General features: G+C 42.7%; 1 protein-coding gene across 1 annotated transcript; it reads left to right on the top strand.

Moving 5' to 3' along the window:
- The first annotated feature begins 40 nt into the window (after positions 1 to 40).
- SNIP1 (Smad nuclear interacting protein 1) lies at positions 41 to 26,871 on the top strand. The gene is made up of 4 exons (XM_068135858.2): positions 41 to 258; positions 6,649 to 7,450; positions 20,497 to 20,788; positions 25,481 to 26,871. Exons 1-4 carry the CDS (start codon positions 256 to 258, stop codon positions 25,764 to 25,766), a joined length of 1,383 nt encoding a protein of 460 aa, XP_067991959.1. The 5' UTR covers positions 41 to 255; the 3' UTR covers positions 25,767 to 26,871.
- Positions 26,872 to 27,131: the final 260 nt, after the last annotated feature.

Here is a 27,131-nt window from a genome sequence, read left to right on the forward strand (position 1 = left end):
TTTTTCAATAACGGACGTGGCGGTGTAAAAGGATGTGTTTATAATGGTCGGTGTACATTCGTCGATTTCCTTGATCTTTAATTAGGTAACTAGTTTTCTGATCCTTCCGTTTCTCACAGTCTTTTACGAAATTTTATTGAATTGGCAGGTTAATACGTATGCCAATCGCAGACAGAGAAAAGGAAATTAACTCGAAGAGTTAAACGGAAGTAGAGGCAGCTAGGTCTATCCGCAGCTGGGTTTGGAGGCCTATCTATGGTAAGACTTGCTTTCACTTCGTGTTTATTTTATAGTTTTGGATTTATAAGTTTTCAATTTTGTTCCCCCCCATACATTATCTCTTCAATGCCTAGATTTAATTGTTATATTTTGAGACTTCAGAAAAACCTGCCTATTTAGTATTTAATATGATTATGACTATGAGACAGTCACGATAACATACGATAACCACTGCAACCGTCGGTAAAGACATAGACTGTAAAGGTGCTTCGTGTTACTAAAGCAGGAAGTCTCTATTGACTTTTAAACAAGTTGTATTACAACCTCCCACCCCCGTGCTTGTTTCAAATGTTGATCCACCTTGCCTTTAATTTAAACGCGTTAATACTAATAGATAATAGTAAATGTAATACTCAGCCTCAACTGGCAAATTGTTCCAGTGATCTAAAATGTATATAATCGGCATATTGGGTTTAAATAACTTGCAAGAATTGCCTTCAGTGTTGTTCTTTGGAAGAATGTTGTTGCCTCGGTTGCTTCATGACTCTTCATCAGTATAAAGACTTCTATCAGGTCCACCTCGAAGTCTTCTGCATTGCAATGTGGTCGGAGTCGGTGCTGACAGTCACGACTCATAGTCCTCTTTCTCCTTATCCTTCACCATTTTCCTCGCCCTCCTTTTTATACCTTCCAAGAGATCTATATCCCGTTGTAAATGAAGTTTCGAGGCTTGAGAACACTGGACGAAATAGTTCCTGAAAAATGTCTTACTGTGATGAACTTATCTCATAAGGTCAATATTGATATTGACCTTATGTATCAATCCCACAACTTGTTTTGCCTTTCTGGCTACAAGAGCACAACGGACACTGGGATTTACTGAATGATGTATTGTAACACCAAGGTCCTTCTCCTTTGATACAACTTGCATTACATGCTCACCCAAGAAGTAGTCATGGTTCTCGTTGTTGAAACCCATGTGGGTACATCTACATTTTTCCACATTTAGAGGTATTTGCCATTCCCCAAAGTCTTGCTGCAGGCTAAACGCGTCTACTGATGCGACCTTTCTCAATATTGTAGTGTCAGCAACTTCGAAATAGTGCTGGCTAATCCATCGTCAATGCCATTGATACAGACGAGAAACAGCGTCAGTCTCAACATTGATGCCTGTCAAATCCCACTCGCAACTTCTTCAATTCGATCTTCTGCACTCTTCAGGTACGTCACCAAGAGTCATTGACTTTATGATTATCGTGCTCAGGGGGTTGGTGATCTCATTTGAAACTTATTTTAGTACCCTGGGATTGACCTCGTCTTGGCTGTAACACCTTCTTCAGAACCTGATCTGGAATAAAGTCCATGTCATTCAATGCTTCCTCTTCAGCATTTGTAAATCCCTTCCTTGGGGAGGTTACATTATTCAGTCTCAGTGATAAACACTGATGCAAAGTACGGTAGTCATTCAGAGCTGGTGGCATTCCCATTAAATTCTCAATCACATCCCCATTTCATCTTTCAATGGTCCAACTCAGTCCTTGGTATGAAGTTTGCTCCTTGTATAAGTAGAGAATGCTTTCTGGTTCATTTTAATGTTATTTGCCAATTTCTCATAGTCAGACCCGACATTTGCGGGGGATACGTTCCTGGAGAATGTCGAGAATGTCGAATCCGTGAATGTGGGGACATTGTTTGAATGGGGGTTAAAAAAAAAAAAAATTTTTACTACACGATCTGGGCTCATAGAAGAGCTATGACACAGAACAAATCATGCCACAACATAACAAAGGGAACAATAGGAGAAAGGCAGGGTGGAGGGAGAAAATAGATGCAGATGGACAAAAGGTATACAGGTAACAGTGAGGGGTAAGAGAGAGCACAAAGGGGGGACAAGATGGATGATGGAGACCTTTAGAGGCCATTTTTCCCCACAGAGCGGGGTTTGGCCTTTTTTTGGGCATGTGGTCCCCTTTCTGAAGCAATGTTTTACAGCCGGATGCCCTTCCTGCCGCCAACCCTGTTGGTCGCATCTTGCAACACGCAAGGAATTATTAGTGAACTGGTACTCAGTTTGCTGACCTCGGAAGGATGACAGGCTGAGTTAACCCCCCTGGTGTTAATTCAGCAATCAACCGGGATTTGAACCCAGGATGCTAGTATCCCAAGCCAGCACCCCAACCACCAAGCCAGCACCCCAACCACCAAGCCAACACCCCAACCACCAAGCCAACACCAGGCTTGGGGACAAGATGGATACACAAGCAAAATGTTTGGGAAGGGTGGGTAGTTTAGCAGGTGTGGAAAAGATCATGATCTTTGATGGGGAATGACTTGAGACGATGGTGAACAGCTGTCATGAAGACCTGGACAGAAGAAAGAGATTGAAGAGGGTTTGGAAGGTGTTTCCACAGGTGGGGGGAAAAATAAATATATGAGTGGTGAGCAGTGGTGCCGGATTTAGGCAGTTTCACTTGGAGGGCGTTGCTGGTGGACCCCATGCGTCCTGCAGATACTTAAGGGTGACAAAGCATGGAGAGGGCAGAGGGTGCAAGTCTTGACAAGGTGCCACCACGTTTTAGAGTAGGGAGACGAGTTTGAAAGCTCATTCTTGAGTCTTGAGTCTTGAGCTCTGGCTCTCGAGAGAGTAGACCCACTTGTTGCAAGCTTTGTGGAATGATCGGAGGTTGTCTAAAGTTGGATTTGCTTTCCAGGAGGAGAGTGCAATCTGCATCTGGACCATATAATATTTTAAAGTCATTCTTCACCATTGAGTAAATATATGAATGATCGTTTGGGTGATGTAGCTAAAACCGATATACAGCACGATATATCAATAAGTTATTAACGGATTCGGCCAAAACTTGGTGGACAGATTGGGTGTGTAATAAGGACGAAATGATTCGATTTTGGTGAAGATGCGGATATTTTCGATTTTAAATTTTTTAAAAGTGATTCTCCACCATTGAGTGATAGGGCCAAAAACGATATATAGCGTGATATTTCAAAAATTTGTGGACATCTTATGACAAAACTTGGTGGATGAGATGGTTGGGTGAAATAACAAGCAATTAGATTTTGGTTCAGGCCTGGATCTAGGTGTGGCCTATCAGTGGGATACAAAACATAAACTGTTCAGCCTAGTGGAGGTATTCTCTCTAACGAGTGCCGGTCTATTCTTCAAATGGATCGATTTGATTTGAGCGAATAAGCTGGTGAAATTGGCATTCCTCAGCCACTCCTGAGCTTGTGCAGTGAGCTGTTGCAGTGAATTCCATTCTCCATCAAGGTGGTGTCTAGGGCACTCTTCCAACAAGTGGTCTGCTGTCTGCATATCACCGCAGTCACAAGCTGCAGTGTGTTCCAGGTTCCAGGTGTGCATACATGCATGTGTTGTCAGTTTGTCAACCTGCTGAGTAAAATAAAATATAAAACTAGAAAGAGCTATCGCAGACCTTCGCCAGGACATGTTTTCACTGGTTTTTAAGGCTTTTGTGGTAAAACAAATATTGCAGCCGAACCACGTGACCATCTTTTTTTTTTTTCTCCACCAATTTATCCCTAGATGATGCTCAAGAAATTTCATCTTGATCGGATGAAGTTTTGTACTTGTCGAATTATGACGTCATAATGGAGGCACCTATGACATCATTAAGATATTGTATTCCCCATGGAGAGTTCTTTACAATGAGCCTTGTCTCAATTTTTTCTATGCAGCGCTTTTGGAGATATAGAGGTGCAAAGTTTTTCAGTTTTTCGGTTTTTCCAAGATAGCGGCCAAACCACGTGACCTATGACGTCAAAATTATAATGAAAAAATTATACCGCTGAAGTTGCACCTATGGTGAAAATTTCTTGTCAATCAGACCAACGGTTGCAGAGAAATCGTATTTATTCTGTGTGGACAAACAAACAAACAAACAACCAGACTCAAATGCAATACCCTCTCCTCTGGCAAGGGTAAAAAAATATATCGTGTCAAATCTAGGAAACATTGTCCTTCAGCATCTGAGCTCAGTCTCCCAGTTAATAGGCTTGTGATTGAAGTCACAGTAAATAACCCTTCTCCACGTCCTTAGCATGCTTTTTCTGATTGTTAAATGCAAATTTTCCTCCTCTTCAGGTGAAATTCATGGGCTTCTGTAGCAAACTCCAATCTGCATTTCTATCATTTTACAATCTCGGTTCACATCAAACTGTTTCCGCATTATTCGCAGTCGTTAAGTCTTCGACTAATACTGCATTCCATTCATTCATATACGAGATAGTCTCCTCCACTTGCATGCTTCCTGTCCTGCATGAAATCACATCCATCCATGTTCAGTACAACGTCATGTATTTCATTGTCCTCTTGAGAATAATGTCTTATGAATTCTTAGTATGAATGAATGAATGATCGTTTTAAGGCCATTTTTCCCCACTAGAGCGGGGGGTTAGCCTTGCGGGCACCATGACAATCGTGGTTCCCTGTTTGAGGCAATAATGTCTTAGTCCAATTCATATATGTTTCACTTAATTTCATCCATTTTGTTTCAGACGTTTTGCATTAATGAGAGAGCGTGTTGTTGTAATCAAAGTACAGGATTCCGTTATGTGTTTGTTGATATACTTCTAATCATCTAATTTATTTTTTTTCACACTCAGTATCAATGTGGTGGTAATGGTCGCTTTTCACAGACGTTGCAGAAATAACAGGATCGGTCTCATTATTAGTCCCCTTACCCAGAGGGGACTATAGGTTTGCTGTCTGTCTGTCCCACCTGTGGTTTTCTGCACTTTTTTCATACCCTTTAAAGTTTAACATATTCAAATGTAACTTGGTACATGGCTTTATTATGATAAGTTACAGAACAAGTTTGTGTTTTGGGACGTTTCATCAATTTTTCATGGAGTTATGGCCTTCCTGGACTGAGAAAATATCACATATTATACATGGGCCAGTTTTCCACACTTTTTCCCCTTACCCTTTAACATATTGCACTGAAATTTGGTAGGGGACCTGCATTACAAAGCAATTTTCCCTCTTGTTTTTATTGCTTTTGGCACCGAACGTGGCATTATACACCGCCCAAATAAAGGGATGTGTTTACTGATATTGAACTGAAATTTGGTAGTGGGCATGCTTCCTCTTGTTGTATTTAAATTTTGTTATATAGTTGACCACTGTGAAACACAAATTGCCTTTTTGGCACTTTCAAAAACCTTTCTTTTATAGTACTTGGACAAAATATTATGGCGTTTTACGTCATCACAACCAATCAAATTAGTTGCTCGTGGACCCTGCCCATGTTCTTGTTTTTCGCAAGACTGTATGTGGTAAAGTTTTCTATGAACTCTCGAGTTACCACGGCTGTAGTTCTGGAAATAACCAAATCAATCTGATCCTCACAGTCGCTTTTCATGGTAATTCTCTTGTGCATGAACTTTCCTTCTTTCCTTCATGCATGTAGTTCTTACAACAAAAGTGCTAATACACACAGTTTGAGCTGGTGCACTGGTGGTGGTTCTTTGGTTTGGTACAGTTATATAAACAGTACTGTTATATAAACAGTAAACAGTACTGTTTGGTGCAGTTATATTGTACACCCACACACGCACGCATGCGCACGCACACACACCAAGGTAAAAGGAAACTTTTTGTTGCCAACCTAATACTAGATATGAACAGAGATGAAGAAGACTCAAGCTCTTATGGTCTGTATGTCATTGCCGCCATTCGCATGTTGCTCCGTGTGACACCAAGGTAAAAGGCAACTTTTTGCTCCTCTCCTATGGTCTGTATGTGGTTGCCGCCATTCGCATATTGCTACGTGCGATCCGCCATATTTCATCGGAACACCCAGGCTTCCAGGCCAGTGCTCCCTCTCAGGCCAAATTGCAACTGCCGCAGTAATGATGTGGGTACCTTCCCAGCATTGCTAAGTGATGTTCACTGGGTTTACTTGTTCATTTACTGGTTTTTTCGGTCTTGTCATATATGAGCAACGTTGGAACCTAACCCATCACTCTTTCTGACCAGAAACTGCTTATCAGGCAAAGAGGGATGAAAATGTAACATAGAATATATCTCATTCTGGCAGTAAAATTTGCACTTGCGATGAATTCTGGAACCAAAAGAGTTATGCTTATGTTGGTTGTGAAATGTGAGCAGTGAACACATATTGCTCAAGACTCACTACGGCAGCTGTTGAGTTGTTTTACTCTTTGCACATTGTTCATTTAACAATGAACCGCTGTATCTTTGTTTCTTATCTTTGAACTTATCTTTGAACCGGCTAAGCAGTATCTTTGTCTTATTGTCGACACTCCTTTGATTACTGACTTGTTTACTTGGATTTTTCTGAGGAGAGCAGGATTGGAAAAAAGTAGTAATAATAATTGAATGATAAACAAATTAAGGGTTGTAATGATGTATGATTTCACATGTTCCAGGAAGTTGAAGAAAATGGGAAGGAGAAAGAGAAGAAGAGGAAGCGGAAGGAGAAGGAGAGACATGTCAAGAGTAAGAAGGCACAAGATACATGGAAACGAGAACGAAGGACAGAGGAGGATTGTGATCGATACACAGTTCAGAATCAGAACAAAGATAGAGAGCAAGATCGTGAAGAGCGCCACAGCAACCATTGTGTTGTAAAAAGATCCTTAAAACGAAGAGAATATGGGAAGAGTGAGGAACATGAAGCAAACTGGAGCCAAGAAGAAATAGTTGACAGCAGAGTAGAAAAGGTAGATGTGCATTGGAGAAGGAAACAGAATCATGATTCTGAACGAGATGAGAGGTTTAGGAGGAAGCGAGACATGAGAGATGAGATGGAGAACAATCAATTTACCAAACCAAGCTTCAGGATAAAACGGGAACATGAGATAAAGAGAGAACCGGATTCTGGTGATGACGCCAACTGGGATGAGGATATTGAGCGATGTCGTGAACGGCGTCAATGTGAGCGAATCGAGGATCGGGATGGTGATCGTAGGTACTGGAACGAACATCCGATAAAGAAAGAGCGGGATCGGGATTGGAAAAGGAGGGACAGACGGAGAGAGCAGGGTGATCGAGAACAAGGCAGGAATGACTCTCGAAGCCACCAATCAAGGGACCAACTTCATGAGCGGGAAGAAAATGATCGGAGGAGGAGAGAGAGGCGGGAACGAGAGCCCGATCAAGAAAACCATTTTGAGCCCGTGTCGACGGCAAGTCAACAAGAAGTTGGGATGGCTAGCGCAAGTGGCACAGGTATGGTCTTGAACAATAACGATAACTCTCAGTTATTATGTTGGTTTCATAGTGATTCTATACCCTCCTTTACTTCAATTTTTCTTCACCTTTATTGTACACCGCTCCTTTCCTATTCCATCTGGAGGTGCTGCATGACGTCATCGCCGGGCACTAAAGGAGGCCCAGCGATGACGTGCGCTGAAAGGAGTACTCAGTTTTCACTCCGTTTTATTGTACACCGCTCCTTTCCTATGCCATCTCCAGGCGCTGCATAACATCATTGCCGGGCACCGAAGGGGGCTCGGCAATGACGCACGCTGAAAGGGAGTACTCAGTTTTCACTCTGGTTGTTTGTTTTCTTGTTTTCTTTCTTGTTTGTCCGGGCGATATCTCAGCCATCCTTTGAGCTAGGAAGCTAAAATTTCGGCACAATAGTGAGCAAGTACTTTGTCAAAAACCCTATTTTTTGTTTTTTGATTAATCATTTAATTGACGAGTTATTTAATTATTAGCGATTAATTAAGCACTGATACATTTCCTTTCTCTTCTGGCCATTATCTCAGGAACCTTTTGAGTGAGGAAGCTGATATTTGGACATGCCAATGACCAAGTGATTTGGCTGCAAAGGCTATTTTTGATTTATTGATTAATCAATTAATCAATTAATTATTTAATTATTCGATTAATGACTACAATTTTTGTTTTTTTTTGAGTTACAGATTCTGATGAAATGGTGGTGGTTTATGTGTTCTATTACCGAATTGATTAACTATTTAATTTTTTTATGATTCTTATTTATTTATTTTCATTATTAATAATTTATTTATTTTCTTTCTCATCTGGGCAATATCTCAGTCACCTTTTGAGCTTGGAAGCTTATATTTGGACATGACAGTGACCAGGTGATGTGGCTATAAAGGATATTTTTGATTTATTGACTAATAAATTTAATCGATTAATTATTTATTGATTAATCAATTAATTATTTAATTTTTTTTATGAATGACTTATTTAATTAAATTTCTGAAATATACATCTTCGGATGAAGCACTAGTGGTTTAGTAATACTATTAGCCAATTGATTAAGAAAATATTTTATGATGATCTTTTATTTTTTAATTATGCAATTAATCAATCAATTATTGTACACCTCCCCCTCCCAATACAGTTTGGATGGTGGTGTACAATACAGTCTCCCTCACAATACATCCCAGTTTTAGGACCGGCAGAGAAGATAACCGAGAAGGAAGTTGAGGAAGCGATTAAAGCAATAAAACCACCGTTTAGAGGCCATTTTTCCCCGCAAAGCGGGGGATGGCCTTTTCGGGGACCGTGGTAGTTGTTGTTTTTTGGTCCCCTTTTTGAAGCAATGTTTTACGGCCGGATGCCCTTCCTGACGCCAACCCTTTTTGCCGCCTTCAACGACAAACAGGGAATTACCAGTGAACTGGTACTCAATTAGCCGACCTTGGAAGGATGACAGGCTGAGTCAACCCCCCTGGCATTAATTCGGCGATCGACCGAGATTCGAACCCAGGATCCTATGATCCTAAGCCGGCACCCTAGCCGCTAGCCCAACACCAGGGAAGCGATTAAAGCAATGAAGAGTAGAAAAGCGGGAGGGCCGACGGGAGTTGTGGGAGATATGTTGAAGGCAGGGGGAAATTGGGGTGTGAAGAGAATGACAGAGATCTGCAATCTGGTGGTGAAAGAAGGCCGCATTCCAGTGGATTGGGAACAGTACCCTCATCCCTCTATACAAGGGGAAAGGTGACCCTCTGGACTGTGGCTCGTATCGAGCAATAAAGTTATTGGAGCATGGAATGAAGGTATTGGAAAGGGTGTTGGAGAGGAGGATAAGGAAGAAAGTGAAGATCGACGAAATGCAGTTTGGATTTATGCCAGGAAGGGGAACGACAGACGCGCTTTTTATTGTGAGGCAGTTGCAGGAGAAGTACATGGAGAAGAGGAAGAAGTTGTTTCTTGGGTTTGTTGATCTGGAGAAAGCATTCGATAGGGTTCCACGTGAAGTAGTGACATGGGCATTGAGGAAGTTAGGAGTGGAGGAATGGTTGATCAGAGTAGTGATGGCAATGTACAAAAGAGCGCGCACAGCTGTAAGGACGAAGGACGGGAACAGTGGTGAGTTTGAGGTGAAGGTGGGAGTGCATCAGGGGTCGGTACTAAGTCCACTACTATTTGTAGCTGTGATGGAGGTGCTGGCTCGGAACGTAAAGGAGGGTTTACCGTGGGAGTTGTTGTATGCAGATGATCTGGTGTTGATTGCAGAAAGTATGGATGGACTGAAGGAGAAGATGAACAAGTGGAAGGAATGTATGGAGACGAAAGGTCTGAAGGTGAATATCGAAAAAACAAAGGTGATGGCAAGTGGTAAAGCATGTGGTGAGGTGGAAAGAACTGGGAAGTGGCCATGTGCTATGTGCAGGAACGGTGTCGGAGTGAACTCAATTCAATGTACAATGTGCGCTGAGTGGGTTCATCAAAAATGTAGTGGTTTGAGAGGGTCATTAACCAGTGTGGCAGCTACATTCAAGTGTAAGGTGTGCACAGAGGGAGCTGCAGATGGAGGAAATGTTGAGTTGGATCTTGGAGACGGCGTGAAGCTGGAAGGTGTGAAAACATTTTGTTACCTCGGAGACATGCTGAATGGAGAAGGTGGATCAGACTCGGCAACGGTTGCTAGAGTGAGATGTGCATGGAAGATGTTTCGGGAACTGAGTGGCGTGCTGATGAGGAGGGGAGCGTTGTTGAAGCTGAAGGGAAAGGTGTATGCTGCATGTGTGAGAAGTGTTATGATTTATGGGAGCGAGACATGGGGAATGAACGTAGAGCAGCAACGAAGGCTGGAAAGGGTGGAAATGCGAATGGTTCGGTGGATGTGTGGAGTATCGTTGAGAGAGAGGAAGCCAAATGATGAATTGTGAAAGATGATGGGAATAGAGCCTGTGATGGATGCTGTGAAGAGAAACAGTTTGAGATGGTTTTGTCATGTGTTGAGGAAGGATGAAAGTGACTGGTTGAGAAGAGTGATGGAAATGAATGTGGAAGGAAGTAGAGGACGGGGAAGACCGAGAAAGACTTGGCTAAAGATGGTCGAAGAAGAAATGCGGGCCAGGGGGTTAACAAGGGGAGATGCAGAAAATAGGGCAAAATGGAGAAGATTGTCATGGGGACCGCAAGGCTAACCCCTGCTCTTGCGGGGAAAATGGCCTTTAAAATGCCTGTTGTTGTTGTTGTTGTTGTTGTTGTTTGTCTCCCTCCCAAGACAGTCTCGATGAGCTGCACTGCGGTATTGCCGGGCGCCTGAGGAGCCCCGGCAATGCCGCACTGTAGGATATTTAATTATTCGGCATGGGGGCGGTGTACTTTGAATGTGTCTGAACTTGTTGTGCACCGCTCCTTTCCAATGCCATCTACAGGCGCTGCATGACGACATTGCCGGGCACCGAAGGGGGCTCAGCAATGACGCACGCTGAAAGGGAGTACTCAGTTTTAACTCTGGTTGTTTTTTGTACACCACACCTTTCCTATGCCATCTCCAGGCATTGTAAAACGTCATTGCCGGGCACCGAAGGGGGCTCGGCAGTGACACACGCCGAAAGGGAGTACTCAGTTTTCACTCTGGTTGTTTGTTTGTTTTCTTGGTTGTTTTCTTTCTTGTTTGTTTTTCCGGGCTATATCTCAGCCATCCTTTGAGCTAGGAAGCTGAAATTTCGGCACAGTAGTGAGCAAGTCCTTTGTCAAAAACGTAATTTTTTGTTTTTTGATTAATCAATTAATTGAGGAGTTATTTAATTATTAGCGATTAATTAAGTACTTATTTAATTCATCAAATTTCCTTTCTCTTCTGACCATCAACTCAGGCACCTTTTGAGTTAGGAAGCTGATATTTGGACTTGCCATTGACCAGGTGATTTGGCTGCAAAGGCTATTTTTGATTTATTAATTAATCAATTAATCAATTAATCGATTAATTATTTAATTATTCGATTAATGACATCTTTTTTTTTTTTACTATAGATTCGGATGAGATGGTGGTGGTTTATGTATTCTATTAGCCAATTGATTAACTATTGAATTTTTTAATGATTATTATTTATTTATTTTTATTATTAATCATTTATTTATTTTCTTTCTCATCTGGGCAATATCTCAGGCACCTTTTGAGCTAGGAAGCTAATATTTGGACATGACAGTGACCAGGTGATGTGGCTCTGAAGGATATTTTTGATTTATTGATTAATCATTTAATCGATTAATTATTTATTGATTAATCAATTAATTATTTAATTTTTTATTAATGATTAATTAAATTAAATTTCTAAAAGATACATCTTCGGATGAAGCACTTGTGGTTTAGTTATGCTATTAGCCAATTGATTAAGAAAATATTTAATGATATTCTTTTATTGATTTTATTTATGCAATTAATCATTCAATTATTGTACACCTCTCGCTCCCAATGCACTCTCTATGAGCTGCACTGCGGTATTGCCAGGCGCCGGAGGCGCCCTGGCAATGCCGCGCTGTGGGATATTTAATTATTTGGCTAACGGTGGTTGGTATGGGGGCGGTGTACTTTGAATGTATCTTTACTTGTCTTGTTTTCTTGTTTGTTTGTTTGTCCGGGCGATATCTCCGCCATCCTTTGAGCTCGGAAGCTGAAATTTCGGCACAATAGTGAGCAAGTACTTTGTCAAAAACGGTATTTTTTGTTTTTTGATTAATCAATTAATTGATGGTTTATTTAATTATTAGCAATTAATTAAGCACTTGTACATTTCCTTTCTCTTCTGGCCATTATCTCAGGCACCTTTTGAGTTCGGAACATGATATTTGGACATGCCAATGACCAAGTGATTTGGCTGTAAAGGGTATTTTTGATTTATTGATCATTCAACTAATCGATTTATTATTTATTAATTAATCAATTAAGCAATTCGTTATTTGATTTTTTTTTCGAATAATGACATTTGATTAATTTTCAAAAAGTTACAGCTTTGGATGAAACACTGGTGGTTGAGGTATGCTCTTAGCCAATTGATTAATAAATTATTTTACGATTATGATTTATTGATTTTAATTATGCAATTAATCAATCAATTATTGTACTCATATCCCTCCCACTACCATCTGTATGTGCTGCACGGCAGTATTGCCGGGTGCCGAGGGCGCCCCGACAATGCCACGCGCTGGAGGATGTTATTTATTTATTTGGCATGGGGTCAGTGTACTTTGAATGTATCTGTACTTGTTTTGTTACTCAACTGGACTATGTCCAGCTGAGTTTTTGTCGACACCCAGTGTCCGTCGTCCGTCTGTCTGTCTGTCTGTCGTCTGTAAACAATTCGACGTCTACGCTCTAAAAGTCACAAATATTGATTAAATTTGATGAAACTTGTTATGCAGTATCTTTAAGACACTAGGGCATGCCCGTACTATATATAAGCTAGGACGTGCCCGTACGTGGGTGCCCGTTCCTTGCCAAAAAAAAAAAAAAAAAAAAATTTGTGTAGGGGTGTGTGTGTGTAAACATCCTCGGGCGTGCCCGTACGTGGGTGCAAAAAAACATGCGTGCAAACAACAACAACAAAAAAAAACTTTGAAACCACGTGGCAGTAACGACCACAGAACCCCCCCCCTCTATTTACATGAATGGTTTGGTCCATTCGCAACGACCACAGAACCCCCCCCTCTATTTACATGCAATGGTTTGGTCCAAAGCGAACGGTTTGGTCCATTCGATGTGATTCGATGATTCGATGTGAATGGTTTGGTCCATTCGCAACGACCACAGAACCCCCCCCTCTATTTACATGAATGGTTTGGTCCATTCGCAAAGCCAAAGCGAACGACCACAGAACCCCCCCCTCTATTTACATGAATGGTTTGGTCCATTCGCAAAGCCAAAGCGAACGACCACAGAACCCCCCCCCCCCCTCTATTTACATGAATGGTTTGGTCCATTCGCAACGCCAAAGCGAACGGCGAACGGCTAAATCGCCATAGCTCGGTAAGTACTTGTCCGATTAATTTCAAACCTTGAAAAGGCACATCCTCGGGTCCCCAGCAATATACCTGGCAAGTTTCAAGTATATCGGACCGGTAGTTGTCGAGAAACAGCGGTCACAGACAAACAAACAAACGTACAAACGTACAAACAAACAGAGATTACTGGAATTATAGATAGATAAACTAGTTTGGGATTGCATTTGCGCGTTGCACGCCCAAAAATGGGCGTGGCAGGGCGGCCATATTGAAAAATCAATTTTTGTCATATGTTTTTAGCACATATAAACTATATAGTTTGTGGTTCTATTACGCATATTCTAACCATATTGATATCGACCAGTTGAGTTCAGGTTCCCTGGAACCTCTAGTTATGTTTTGTTGCTTTTTTCTTTTGCTCACATCCACACTCGTAGAACCCCACCGCTTCCTTTCCAGGTTCTCCCATCGCCCTCCCTTGATGGTTTTATTTATTTTTCATCCTGTACACCTTCAAAATATGTTTGATTGAACACACATCTTCCAAGGAAACTAAGGCTCATTAATACTCCGTGTTCATCCAAAGAGGCCTCTCAGGATGGTGTGTCTGTACTATAACTACTTTGACATTCAAGTTTCTTAACCCACCCAGAGGAGAAGGGTCCACTTTATGGTCATGGTGGCAAAAGGGAATGTGACGACTACATTTCCCTAAGTTCTTCACACGTTGCCAAGGGTGTGCTTTAACGGTCATGAAGTCACCAAATGACATAGTGGAAGTGCGTTTGGCCTTCCCTTCAAATGTGTGTTGCTGATGCACATCATTAATAACAATGCCACCTCCACTTGCATCACCATCTTGTGCACATTTTGAAATTCTTTTCTCTTCATTCCAGTCAAACATCATCTTGTGAGATTAGAAATTACATGAATAAAATAAGTTTGCGTTTGAATTAAATGTGATGTAACTAGAATGGCACTCTACAGCATGTACCTCCACCAGGCTGAACAGTTTACATTTTGGATCCCACTGATATGAGATCTGCTGACCTGAACTAAAATCTAATTGGCTTGTCCTTCTCATTCACCATCCAAGTTTTGTCATAATCCATCCTTTTTGAGATATCTTGCTTTATATTGTTTTGGCATTATATATCAATGGTGAAAAATTACTTAAGAAGTAAAAAATTTTTTTTTACATCTTATCCTGATTCGGATTTTCACCAAATTCTAATCAATTTGTCCTTGACACACATCCAACCTGTCCACCGAGTTTTCTCTGAATCCATCTACAAAATAATTTTGAGATACCGTGCTATTTATTTGTTTTTTTACCTTATCTCTCAATGGTGAAGAATCGCTTAAAACATGTTCTCAGATTTGGATCTTCTCCAAAATTCAATCGATTTGTCCTTGTCACATACCCAACCTGTCCACCAAAGTTTGTTAGAATTCATCCACAACCTTTTAAGATGTCCTAGTTACAGACAGACAAACAGACAGAGGAGAAAACATAACATATGCCCATCTTCGGTGGCAGGGATAAGTTCATCTGAACACTTAATGAAAACACTTTTCTGTTATCTAAGCCTCCTTGGCCATTCTAGCTGGAACACAAAGACTATAAGCCAACTTTGGGATACAGAAAGAGGTCATTTGTCTAATGCATGTACTCTAGGCATACCCGTCCTCTTTGCCTCTCTTTCACTTCATCTATCAGTTCCTTGTATGGTATTAACCACACCTTTTTTTTTTCCTTTTTTTTTGTATACAAGATTGAGGCTCGTGTAAGAGCTAACATTGATCACAAAAAGACAAACTGACACACAAAACATAAAACATATGATAAAGGGAGTGGGAGACAAGATGGTGAGAGAGAGGTAAGCACAACATGATAAAGGGAGCGGGAGACAAGATGGGGAGAGAAAGTGAAGCATATAAGTACAACATTTGAGAGCAGGGACATCGGGAGATCTGTGGGAGAGAGAGGGCTTGGGGGGAGGAGGCATGGAAAGAGGGGGGTGGGGAGGTGGTGGGAGAGGTAGAAAACACATGGACACTGCTAGGACTTCCAGGAAGGAAGTTGGTATTTCAAAAAAGTGGATCTGGGGTGAATTAACGGGGGTAGAAAAGATCAAGGCTTTGGATGGGGGAAGATAAGAGATGGTGGTGAACAGCTGTTTTGAAGAGCTGGAGAGAGGAGAGGAGAGGGATTGAAGAGAGTGAGGGAGTGTGTTCCAGAGGTGGGAGAAAAGAGGAATGAAAGAGTGAAGGTGAATAGAGTCGCGTTTAGAACTATAAACACGTTTACTATGAACTTCATCGAATTTTGCATCAACATCCCTTTAACATCACTGAACCTTTGATACAGGACTGCAGGACCTCCCAAGTTTTCATTCACCAAAATTGTATGCTGTAATAGAGAGACAACGTGTGTGTGTGTGTGTGTGTGTGTGTGTGTGTGTGTGTGTGTGTGTGTGTGTGTGTGTGTGTGTGTGTGTGTGTGTGTGTGTGTGTGTGTGTGTGTGTGTGTGTGCGTGCGTGCGTGCGTGCGTGCGTACACGTACATACAGGCTGTCCATAAAATCTTGTTCCAGTTTTTAAATGTTATTACAACCAAACCAAAAGAGTTACAATGACATGTGTTTTTTTGCATTTTGGAACATTATTCATAAAGTTTATTGTGTTCTTCAGTACACCTCAACATGTGTACCTTTAGTAGCATGTAGCACATCCAAGCGATAATCCACTTCAATATATCCCTCGTTGCACTGATGCAATCAGTTATCCTTGCACGAAGTGTTTCAAAGTCAGCAACAGAGGTTTCGAAAACAATTCTTGACATACCCCCACAATAATAAATCTAAGGGTGTTACATCATGAGGCCAGGGAACTCCGAGTTTTGCCTGGCAACTCCGAGTACTCTTGGTAGTTTAATGAAATAACTAAGCACAGGAACGTGTATTTTGGATGCCATCACTTGTGGAATGACGGTTTCGCAGAATCGTCACTATATATATATATATATATATATATATATATATATATATATATATATATATATATATAATGGTATCTGTAATCTGGTTCTCCAACCTAATGAGCGGACAACATGACGTCATCGCCATGCACGTCCGCCTTGCCTGCAAAGTTCCAGAGGAACCATCTAGCAGTGCGTCATTACGGATTATAAATACAGATACTGTCACAAGTGCATGCAAAACTCACAGTTACCGACCTGGTTTCGCCCTTGTTGGGGCTTCCCTAATCCCCTTGGCCTGTTAAGCTGGCCGTCTCTAGTCCTGGTACTTATAACGCTCCTCCGCGGGGTGAAATTGGTCAGGGTTATTGGTCAAGGTGTTGTCCCGAATACCTTTACCAATCCCTCCGTAAAGCAGGGAGACAAGTACCGCTCGAACCACGGACAAGATGGTATTTGCCGAGCGGTTTAGCAATCCGCGATTTGAGCCGTTAGCAATCGACTAACCCGATTCTGAGCGTTGGCCAAATCATGCCACAGGTACCAATGGGGAAAAGACTAAAGCGACCGGATGAGAGGAAGCCAAATAACCAACAAGGGTAAAGGAAGAACACAGGTTTATTTCTATACTAGAAGAGGAAACGAAAGAAGGGCATTTACAAGTAGGAAAAAGCAGATACACAGGGCAAACCTTAAAACAGTCTTAATTATCAACGCCCAGGACAAACACACAGACTTACACGAAAGGGGAATAGCAGGCAAGAATGACTGGAAGGAATGAGAAGGCCCAGGCAGACGGTAGGCGTCGAGGTCCGGCTCCAGGAATCGACTCGCGTCGTGGCGGGAAAACCCTGGCAGGCAGTGAGCGCGTATCGTTGACCGCGAGCGGACGTTGCATATAGCGGTGGGACTGGGATGCTCCGTATGTAATAAATGGCTCGTGCCAACGCTCTCTCTCTTGAACAATATGGGGGAGATGCCAGTTCGTCGCGCACTCAAGCTCCTTCTCTTCGCATCTGTACCTTCTCACTCGTTTCTTTCAAGCAGTCCCTCGCAGCCGCTTTTATTGTCCGTGTAGGAATAAAGCCGCCGGCTCTGAGGACACGCCTACCGGTTGGCTCACCGCGGCGCTGGTTGGCCGGCAAAGGGCTCGCTGACTCCACCTCTGATGATGCATCGACGTGCCACACCCTGTTCTTGTGGCTCTGCCCCCTTTTTCCTCCGCTTGACCGCATGGCTTATGGCGGCGTGGTGCCAGTAAAACAGCCCAATGCAACGGTGGCGAACGCTGCTGGCAAGCGAGGTACCACAGTTTGGAGAGGGAGAGCAAAATGGACGGAATGGGGCCTATCTTATTTGATTAATGCAACGCAGATTCAACGACTGGGAACAGATCCTTAACTGAAACACATAATAATGAAATAACTACGGAGAAGTCCTATGGTTCACTACGTGTTGTACATGGACTAACTAGGGTGCAATCTTTAACAAGCCAATTGATGGGGATATTTACAGGGTTAACATTTATAAGGGAAACATTTACTAAAATTTACTCGTGAAGGTTCTAAAAACCGTAACAATATAAATCAGGTGCTTACCGAACATTCTAACAATATAAGATCTGACTTCAAGTCCTCAAGTCCCCCCTCACAAACACCAAGTTTTAAAGCCCCCCCCCACCCCCCCTCCACTCCCCAACCTGAAAGCCTTCAATCACCACCCCCACTCCAAGCAGTCATATCCCCTCCAAGTCCCCCTCAACAAATCCTCAATATACCAGCCCCAGACATTCCCCAACCACTCCATCCAAACTCTATCCTAACTTTGCTCCTCCCCATTGAGAACCTCCTTTCTCCACACCCCTCTGGACACACCTCCCTCTCTCTCTCTCTCTCTGACCCATCCCACTCTCCCCTTCTCCCCCTCTATCTCACTCCATGGTCCTCCCCCCCCCCTCCCTCCTCACTTTCCCTTCCACCCCACTCTCCCTTCTACCCCCATACTCTCCCTCCCTCACCCTTACTTCCCCTTTTACTTTCCCTCCCCCCACTCTCACTTCTACCCCCCCCCTCATTCTCCCTTCTCCCTTCCCCCCCCCCCCGACCTCCACTCTTCCTTCTACTCCTCACCACTCTCCCTTCTACTCCCTCCCCACTCTCCCTTCTACCCCCTCCCCACTCTCCCCTCTACCCCCTCCTCATTCTCCCTTCCACCCCGTCCTCACTCTCCCCTCCATCCCCTCCTCACTCTTCCCTCCACCCCCTCTCACTCTCCGACTCACTGCATAACGCCTGACCAAGAACTTCTATTAAAATACGTTTCCCTTTTTAAAACATTAATATTTGTACGAATTTCTTTCTGTTTTTCTTCAACCGAGTCTTAAAACATTTTGGCGACTATTAAAAATGAAATCGGATTTTGAATTAGAGTTAAGATAAAGCCACGAGAGAGTCGGGAAGTGCAAGTCTTGCACAAGAGGCCTTTGAAACTGCAGACCTATATGGAGCGAGTATGGATGTGCAGATTATCATGTCGCATCACCTCTCACATTATAATCATATATCTGTACATATAAAAGGCAAAAATCTCTCTATTTGAATGTGTTCTATGCACGACCACATCTTTTGAGTAACAGACTCGGGGTACAAATACAACTTTGTATGGGGCGTAAATAGGCTATGTGGCCATGGCCTCATGCAGGAGTGTGAGGAAGGAGGGTGGTAGGGGCAGGGCATAAATCCTCTATGTAAATGTGTACTATGTAGCGCCACCTGGTGGTGGTGGCAAAGGATATTGCAGTTTCCATTTTTACCTGGGCAACACTGAGGTTAGAGCACTCTTTGCAGGGGTAAATTTGTTCTTTCCTTTCTGGTATTTTCCTGGGCAACGCCGGGTACTTCAGATGGTATGTATATATGAATATGAGATGTGATAAAACCACCGTTTAGAGGCCATTTTTCCCCGCAAAGCGGGGGTTGGCCTTTTTCGGGGACCGTGGTTGTTGTTGTTTTTTGGTCCCCTTTTTTGAAGCAATGTTTTACGGCCGGATGCCCTTCCTGCCGCCAACCCTGTTTGTCGCCTTTTTACGACACACAGGGAATTACCAGTGAACTGGTACTCAATTAGCCGACCTCGGAAGGATGACAGGCTGGGTCAACTCAACCCCCCTGGCGTTAATTCAGCGATCGACCGGGATTCGAACCCAGGCTCCTTGGATCCTAAGCTGGCACCCTAGCCGCTAGCTCAACACCAGGAATATGAGATGTGATGTGATATGATAATTGCTATGTGAAGTCAAACCTCTCGGGTGCCAATGAATACCTTGTTACAAAAACCTGTTGAATGCCCCTCATAGCCCTGTGTTAAACATTATTTGTCATAATGTCATCAAGGTTCGAGTTTGTTACCTCTGCCACCAAAGGTGGATGGAAGTTATGTTTTCACCCCTGTCTGTCTGTTTGTCCGTTTGTGAACAAGATATCTCAAAAAGTTGTGGACGGATTCGGACGAAATTCAGCAGAGATGTAGCGTATGTGACAAGGACGAAATGATTAGATTTTAGTGAAGATCCCGATTCGGATCCGGCTACTAGAATTTTATAAGTGATTCTTCACCATTGGGAAATAGGGTCAAAACGATACATAGCAGGATATCTCAAAACGTTATGGATGGATTTGGACAAAACTTGTTGGATCAGTTGTGTGTGTGACAAGGAAGAATCGATTCAATTTTGGCAAAGATCCGGATCCGGATCCAGCCAGTAGAATTTTTAAAAAGTGATTCTTCACTATTGAGTGATATGGCCAACCAGGCAGAGGTATGTATGCTCTCTACTGAGTGCCGTTCTAGTTTCAATATTAAAATGATCCGTAAATGTTTTTCTCCATTTCAGTGTTAATTCCTACCAATTTCAGCCATTCCATCTGTCACTTGGTACGTCTTATGTAATATATGCTAAGCTTGGAGTTTGTTTCCCTTTCTCTGATATGAAATGCTTTTATCTGGGTGTGTGGCTGCCATTTGGTGAGTTTTACACATTTGTTATGGTATCACCTCGTCTACCATATCTCCTCAGAACACCCAACCTCGCCTGCCCAGCAAAAGGAAGGGCCCAATTTCGGATTGTCTGGCGCTCTCACCGAGGATACAAATACCTACCGTGGAGTTGTCATCAAGTACAATGAGCCACCCGAGGGCCGCATGCCCAAAACTCGCTGGCGCCTCTACCCATTCAAGAACGACGAGTTTCTGCCTGTGATGTATGTCCATCGTCAGAGTGCATACCTACTTGGTCGGCAGAGGCGCATTGCGGATATACCTATTGACCACCCTTCATGCTCCAAGCAACATGCAGTCCTGCAGTACAGGTACGCTCTCGCGGCAGTCACAATTCCATGCAAGGATCAATCGATAAATTGTATATAGGCAAGCGGAGTGATAAATTTGAGTGAAGGAAGAAAAGGGGGACAATGGTAGAGAAAAATGAAAGTTAACTCAAATGATCAGCCTGTGATGTGTTGTAGTTCTTTCCCTTTTCTTTTACATTCTTACATTACATTTTACATTTCTTACATTCATTACTTTCTTACGTTCATTTTACATTTTACATTTTACATCTTACATTACATTTTACATTACATTACATTTCTTACAATTGTTGTTTTCATGTATTGTTATGCATTATGTTTGCCACTCTGTCAAAGCGCCTTTGGGCTTCTGGAAAAGCGCTATACAAAATAAATGAATTATTATTATTATTATTCTTTATTTTTACCCAAATTATAAGTCGGACCATAACAAATTTTTTTCAATGCATTCCAGTACTATAAGACGGATATGAAGATGTATCATACACATCAATCGTGGTTTATGATCGATTTGTTTTTTATTTTTCTGGAAACATTGATGTACAGCGCTTTCAGAAAGTATTGTGATTTTTTTTTTGTCACTGATTTCCACATAATACTCCATAATGTCAAAGTGGGATTTTTTTTAATTTTAGAATTCATACAAAATAAGTAAACACAATAAAATGTGTAAAAAGTCGAGGGGTGTGAATACTTTCTAAAGACACTGTAGGTATTCGGAATAGGGAATCAAATGTTCTTGAATCGTTATACTTGTTTTTCTGTCTATTGAGTGTATTTTAGTGTGTCATCTATGAAGTATTTCTGTTGGGTGTGGGGATTGTAACAAGGTGTGTGCTATATTAGCATGCTCATTTTTTGCACACTACCAGGAAAGGCAGGGTGTCATCTGGCCAGCATGCAAAGGTAGGCCCACTAAAGTCGTAGGCTGGTGGCATACAAAGGCAGGCCCAAGTTGTAAAAAAATGTCTTGGTGGATTTTGGAGGTACAAACACTGGGAAAATCAAATCTGTATGTTGAAGTGCCACCGAAAGGAAGGAGGAGGTTTTGAAACAGAAATACAGGATAGAGTGAAGGAAGCATGGGCAAAATGGAAGGAGCTAAGTGGAGTCGTCTGTGAATAGGCTACCGATTTAAAAAAAGAAAGAAAAAAAAGAAAGGTTAAAATCCACAAGACAGTGAATAGACAAGTTATAACGTATGGTGCAGAAACATGGAGTTTGAGGAAAAGGAAATAGGTGCTGGAGATGACAGAGGAGAATAATAATTTTAAAAAAAATTCCCTTTTTAAGGCCATTTTCCCTTCTAGAGTGGGGGTTAGCCTTGCAGACCCCATAACAATCATCATGGTTCCCTTTTTGAGGCAATGTTTTTTTATGGCCGGATGCACTTCCTGACGCCAACCCTTTAGTCGCCTCTTACGACGAGCAGGGATACGGTGTACCTATTCTAAACTGGGACACACACCGGCACATTCATCCCAGTAAGCTGGTACTCAATTTGCCGACCTCGGAAGGATGACAGGCTGAGTGAACCCCCCTGGCGTTAATTCAACGATCGACCGGGATTCAAACTCAGGATACTAGGATCCCAAGCCTGCACCCTAACCGCTAAGCCAACACCAGGTTACAGAGAAGAGAATGCTTTGATGGATTCTCAGAGTATCACTAATTGAGTGGTTGAGGATTGAGGAGATATGCAAGAGAGATGGAGATGTAAGTATTACAGAAAGGATTAGAGACAAGGTTGCGGTGGTTTGGACACGTGCGAAGAACCAACCAAGAAAGAGTGGAATGAGCTGTTTAGAAGAAAAGGACCAAGAGGACGACAGATTAAGGTGATTAAAGGTTGTGGAAAGAGATTTTGAAGAGCATGTGATTGAGAGAGGATGATGCGGATGAAAGGAGAATGGAAAAGGGGAATCCGACTGGCCGACCCCAACCATTGGGGTTAAGGTACAGAGAAGAAGAAGAAGAAACACTGGGCCGATAAAATCTGTATGGGTGACGGTGCTTACTCGCTGACTTGTACGCTGGGAGAAATGTGGCAGGGCCTTTTGTTCTGTCTGAATGATGGAACTTAAAATTATATTTATTTACATATTAAAGAAGACTGGATCTGTATGTCTGAAGATTGCATGAGCGTAGTTTTGTGTTTTAAGTTTTAAACGGACTGCATGCGCTATAGCATCATTGCTTGAAGAGAGGAATTGAGAGATTGAGAGCGGAATTATCAGCATGTAGAGATTTCTTCCCCAAGCATCCTTTGAATGTTGATGAGCAGATGGGACAGCTGGCTTATTGGCCATTCCAACGCACCGCTTTGAGAAACGATGGCCCTGTCTCCGCCGAAACCACAACTGCAAGGCATTTTTACACTTGGCTACTCAACTATCAAAAGTAAAACTAATTCGATGAAGGCTTAAAAAAGATACAGAACATTAAAGCTGTGACAGTGAAACAACCAATTATCCTTTGGAGCATTTTGGCAGTCGGCAAACGTTTCTCAACACGTATTGTTTATGCCAGAGCAAATATATATAAAAAGCAGAAATTGCGAGATAAACGCCCGTCAGCCTGGCTCGCATAAATTTTCTATTGTGCCATTTAATGTTTTTTGGGTCACATTGAGCCATTTTATTTATATTCGTGTGCACTTTTGAGTTTTTCCTTGTTTGTCATGATGCTGCATCTATTATTGCCTGAATGATATACAGTGCATTCAGAAAGTATTCAGACCCCTTCACTTTTTCACATTTTGTTACGTTGCAGCCTTATGCTGAAATCGTTTAAATTCATTTTTCCCTCATCAATCTACACTCAATACCCCATAATGACAAAGAGAAAACAGGATTTTATAAAGTTTTGCAAATTTATTAAAAAGAAAAAACTGAAATATCACATTGACATAAGTATTCAGACCCTTTGCTATGACACTTGAAATTTAGCTCAGGTGCCTTCCATTTCTCTTGATCATCTTTGAGATGTTTCTACACCTTGATTGGAGTCCACCTGTGGTAAATTCAATTGATTGGACATGATTTGGAAATGCACACACCTGTCTATATAAGGTCTCACAGCTGACAATGCATATCAGAGCAAAAACCAAGCCATGAGGTCGAAGGAACTGCCTGCAGAGCTCAGAGACAGGATTGTGTCGAGGCACAGATCTGGGGAAGCCTACAAAAACATTCCTGCTGCATTGAAGGTTCCCAAGAGCACAGTGGCCTCAATAATTCTTAAATGGAAGAAGTTTGGAACAACCAGGACTCTTCCTAGAGCTGGCCGCCCGGCCAAACTGAGTAATTGGGGGAGAAGGGCCTTGGTAAGAGAGGTGACCAAGAACCCGATGGTCACTCTGGCTGGACTCCAGAGATCATGTGTGGAGATGGGAGAAACTTCCAGAAGGACAACCATCACTGCAACACTCCACCAATCTGGGCTTTATAGCAGAGTGGCCAAACGGAAGCCTCTTCTCAGTAAAAGACACATGAAAGCCCACTTGGAGTTTGCAAAAAAGCACCTAAAGGACTCTCAGACTGTGAGAAACAAGATTATGTGGTCTGCTGAAACCTAGATTGAACTGTTTGGCCTCCATTCTCTAAGCGTCATGTCTGGAGGAAACCAGGCACCGCTCATCACCTGCCCAATACCATCCCAACGGTGAAGCATGGTGGTGGCAGCATCATGCTGTGGGGGTGTTTTTCAGCAGCAGGGACTGGGGGACTGGTCAGGGTTGAGGGAACAATGAACGGAGCAAAGTACAGAGATATCCTTAATGAAAACCTGAAACATAGCGCTCAGGGCCTCAGTCTGGGCCGAAGGATCACCTTCCAACAGGACAATGACCCTAAGCACACAGCCAAGACAATGCAGGAGTGGCTTAGGGATAACTCTGTGAAGGTTATTGAGTGTCCCAGCCAGAGCCCTGACTGGAACCCAATCGAACATCTCTGGAGAGACCTGAAAATGGCTGTCCACCAACGGTCCCCATCCAACCTGACGGAGCTTGAGAGGATCTGCAGAGAAGAATGGCAGAAAATCCCCAAATCCAGGTGTGCAAAGCTTGTCGTGTCATACCGAAGAAGACTCGATGCTGTAATCGCTGCCAAAGGTGCTTCAACTAAGTACTGAGTTAAGGGTCTCAATACTTATGTCAATGATATTTCAGTTTTTTCTTTTTAATAAATTTGCAAAACTTTCTAAAATCCTGTTTTCTCTTTGTTATTATGGGGTATTGAGTGTAGATTGATGAGGGGAAAAAATGAATTTAAACGATTTCAGCATAAGGCTGCAACATAACAAAATGTGAAAAAAGTGAAGGGGTCTGAATGCGCACTGTACTTGTTTTGAGTTTAAGGCCAGGGTGGGGGTAGAGGGGTGGCGATTTTCAGCATACAATACCTTTTCTCTTACCATTCAGTGCAGCTGATATTTGGGTGTCTCCACATCTATAATGATACATGTAGACATCCGATTCCGATGGGCAGTTAAATGATAAATGACGACAGCGCGCCGGTGGCTTGTCAGGTTCTGACTCTCGTTCTTTCTTTTGTAGACTCCTCTGCTCCGAGTATAATGCACGTTGCCGTTCCACAGAGAAAGCAGCCGTGGACTGACATTTTCTGTGGATTCATCTATATCATGAAGATTGATGCACAATGTTTGCTCACCTGTTCCTTGCCAATCCAGGATGGTGGAATATACGCGTGAAGATGGCACCAAAGGTCGCCGCGTGCGCCCATACATCATCGATTTGGGTTCTGCCAATGGGACGTACCTCAACAACCAGCGCATAGACTCCCAACGTTTCTATGAGCTTCGCGAGAGGGACGTCATCAAGTTTGGCTTCAGCTCCCGTGAGTACGTTCTTCTGCACGAGGGCTCGCTATCGTCCACTGAACCCGAATCTGAACAAGGCACCGCCGTCGGAATGGATGAAAATGCGGTTGATGAGCAGGAGGAGAATGCAGATTGACAGCAGGAACTGGTGATTGGTCAAAGAAAAATTTAGGTTTTGGTGTTGGTGTCTCAGTGGGATGGCTGTTTAACTCGATGCAAGGTTCTTTTGTTCTATTCACTTTCCATCTGATACTGATGGCACTTGCAACCAAGAAGATGGGGTTTTTGCTCGATTAGAAAGCCATGACCTCCAAGTCGTGATTTCTCTTCACCCTTCCTAAATGAGGTTGAATTTAATTTTTATTTTGCTTGTTTGGCTGCACTGGTTCTCCTTGACTATCCGGCTCTGAAACTAGACGGTGTCGTTGATGAAAGCATCACAGTTGCCTTTTTTTGTTCCCCTTGTGGTGCTCGAGTTCAGTGAGAATACTCTCAGGCCGACATTGTCCCAAATGATGGTCCCTGCTGTCGGCTACAAGTATGAAGAATGCTGCCTTTCATCCAAAGATCTAATTAGGGACTCGTGTGCACGATTGAAAAAGATTGCAAAACGCCAGGAATCGTGCACTACTGGGCTCCAACTCTCATCCCTTGGCAATGTCAAAACCAGCGTGGCCAAATTGTACGTGCGTGCGCCTCTGTTGTCACGCACCGGCTGGCTCAGAGTAAAATTTGTTTTGTCCCATTAACCACCTGGTAAAATCTGGCTGAAAATGCCCCCAGGGAATTAATTTGCCATTTGGGGTCATCTATTTATTCTGTCTGCCAGTATAATTCTTCCAAGCAACTACTCCGACCCCTCTTCCCCACCTCTCGTTTCCATGTGCCCTGTACCTAGCCTTTCCTTTCTTCCTCTTATTCATACCTCTTCATATCCATTTCCTTCTCTCCCCCACTTAGTCACGATGCTTCCCCCTTCTTTCTGTCCTATCGTGCCCCTTTCCCCTTCCTTGTGCATAGTTAATAGTTACTTTTGTGTTCCGTTTGTCAGTTTTATTATCACATGCTGCAGAATCATAACATGTAGTGAAATTCTGAGTCTCGTGTTTGTTCCATAGTTTGTCTTATCTTTCCATCTTGGAAAATGCTGCAAAAAAGGCAGTTTTCATATTCCTTGTGCGAACTCAAAATGGTTTACTTTAATTCCCCCCCCCCCCCCCTTAATAAAAGATTTATTCCTACCTGCTTTGTGAAGTTTCATTTTTATGGATAGCATGTGAGGGAAGAGCCACATAAACGGCCATCTACAGCAAAAAGCATTTCCTGCATCCCACCCCAGCTCCAGGTGACTGAAAATGGCAAGGCCGTTGAAAGTCCACAATATGGTGGGTGATCAAACTACTCAAGGTCGGTAGGTAAAAGCACATCTACTACTGTTGGTTTTAATTTTGAGATTTCCTTCTCGGCAGGTAGCCTTCACCACAGCTATCACAGCCCACCT

Source organism: Myxine glutinosa, chromosome 14 (genome assembly GCF_964187855.1).
Source record: "Myxine glutinosa chromosome 14, kmMyxGlut1.1, whole genome shotgun sequence".
Classification (NCBI taxonomy): domain Eukaryota; kingdom Metazoa; phylum Chordata; class Myxini; order Myxiniformes; family Myxinidae; genus Myxine; species Myxine glutinosa.

Coding starts and splice junctions, on each gene's coding strand:
- SNIP1 (XM_068135858.2), top strand. Junction 7,451..20,496: donor GGCTAGCGCAAGTGGCACAG/GTATGGTCTTGA, acceptor ATATCTCCTCAG/AACACCCAACCTCGCCTGCC. Junction 20,789..25,480: donor CATGCAGTCCTGCAGTACAG/GTACGCTCTCGC, acceptor TTGCCAATCCAG/GATGGTGGAATATACGCGTG.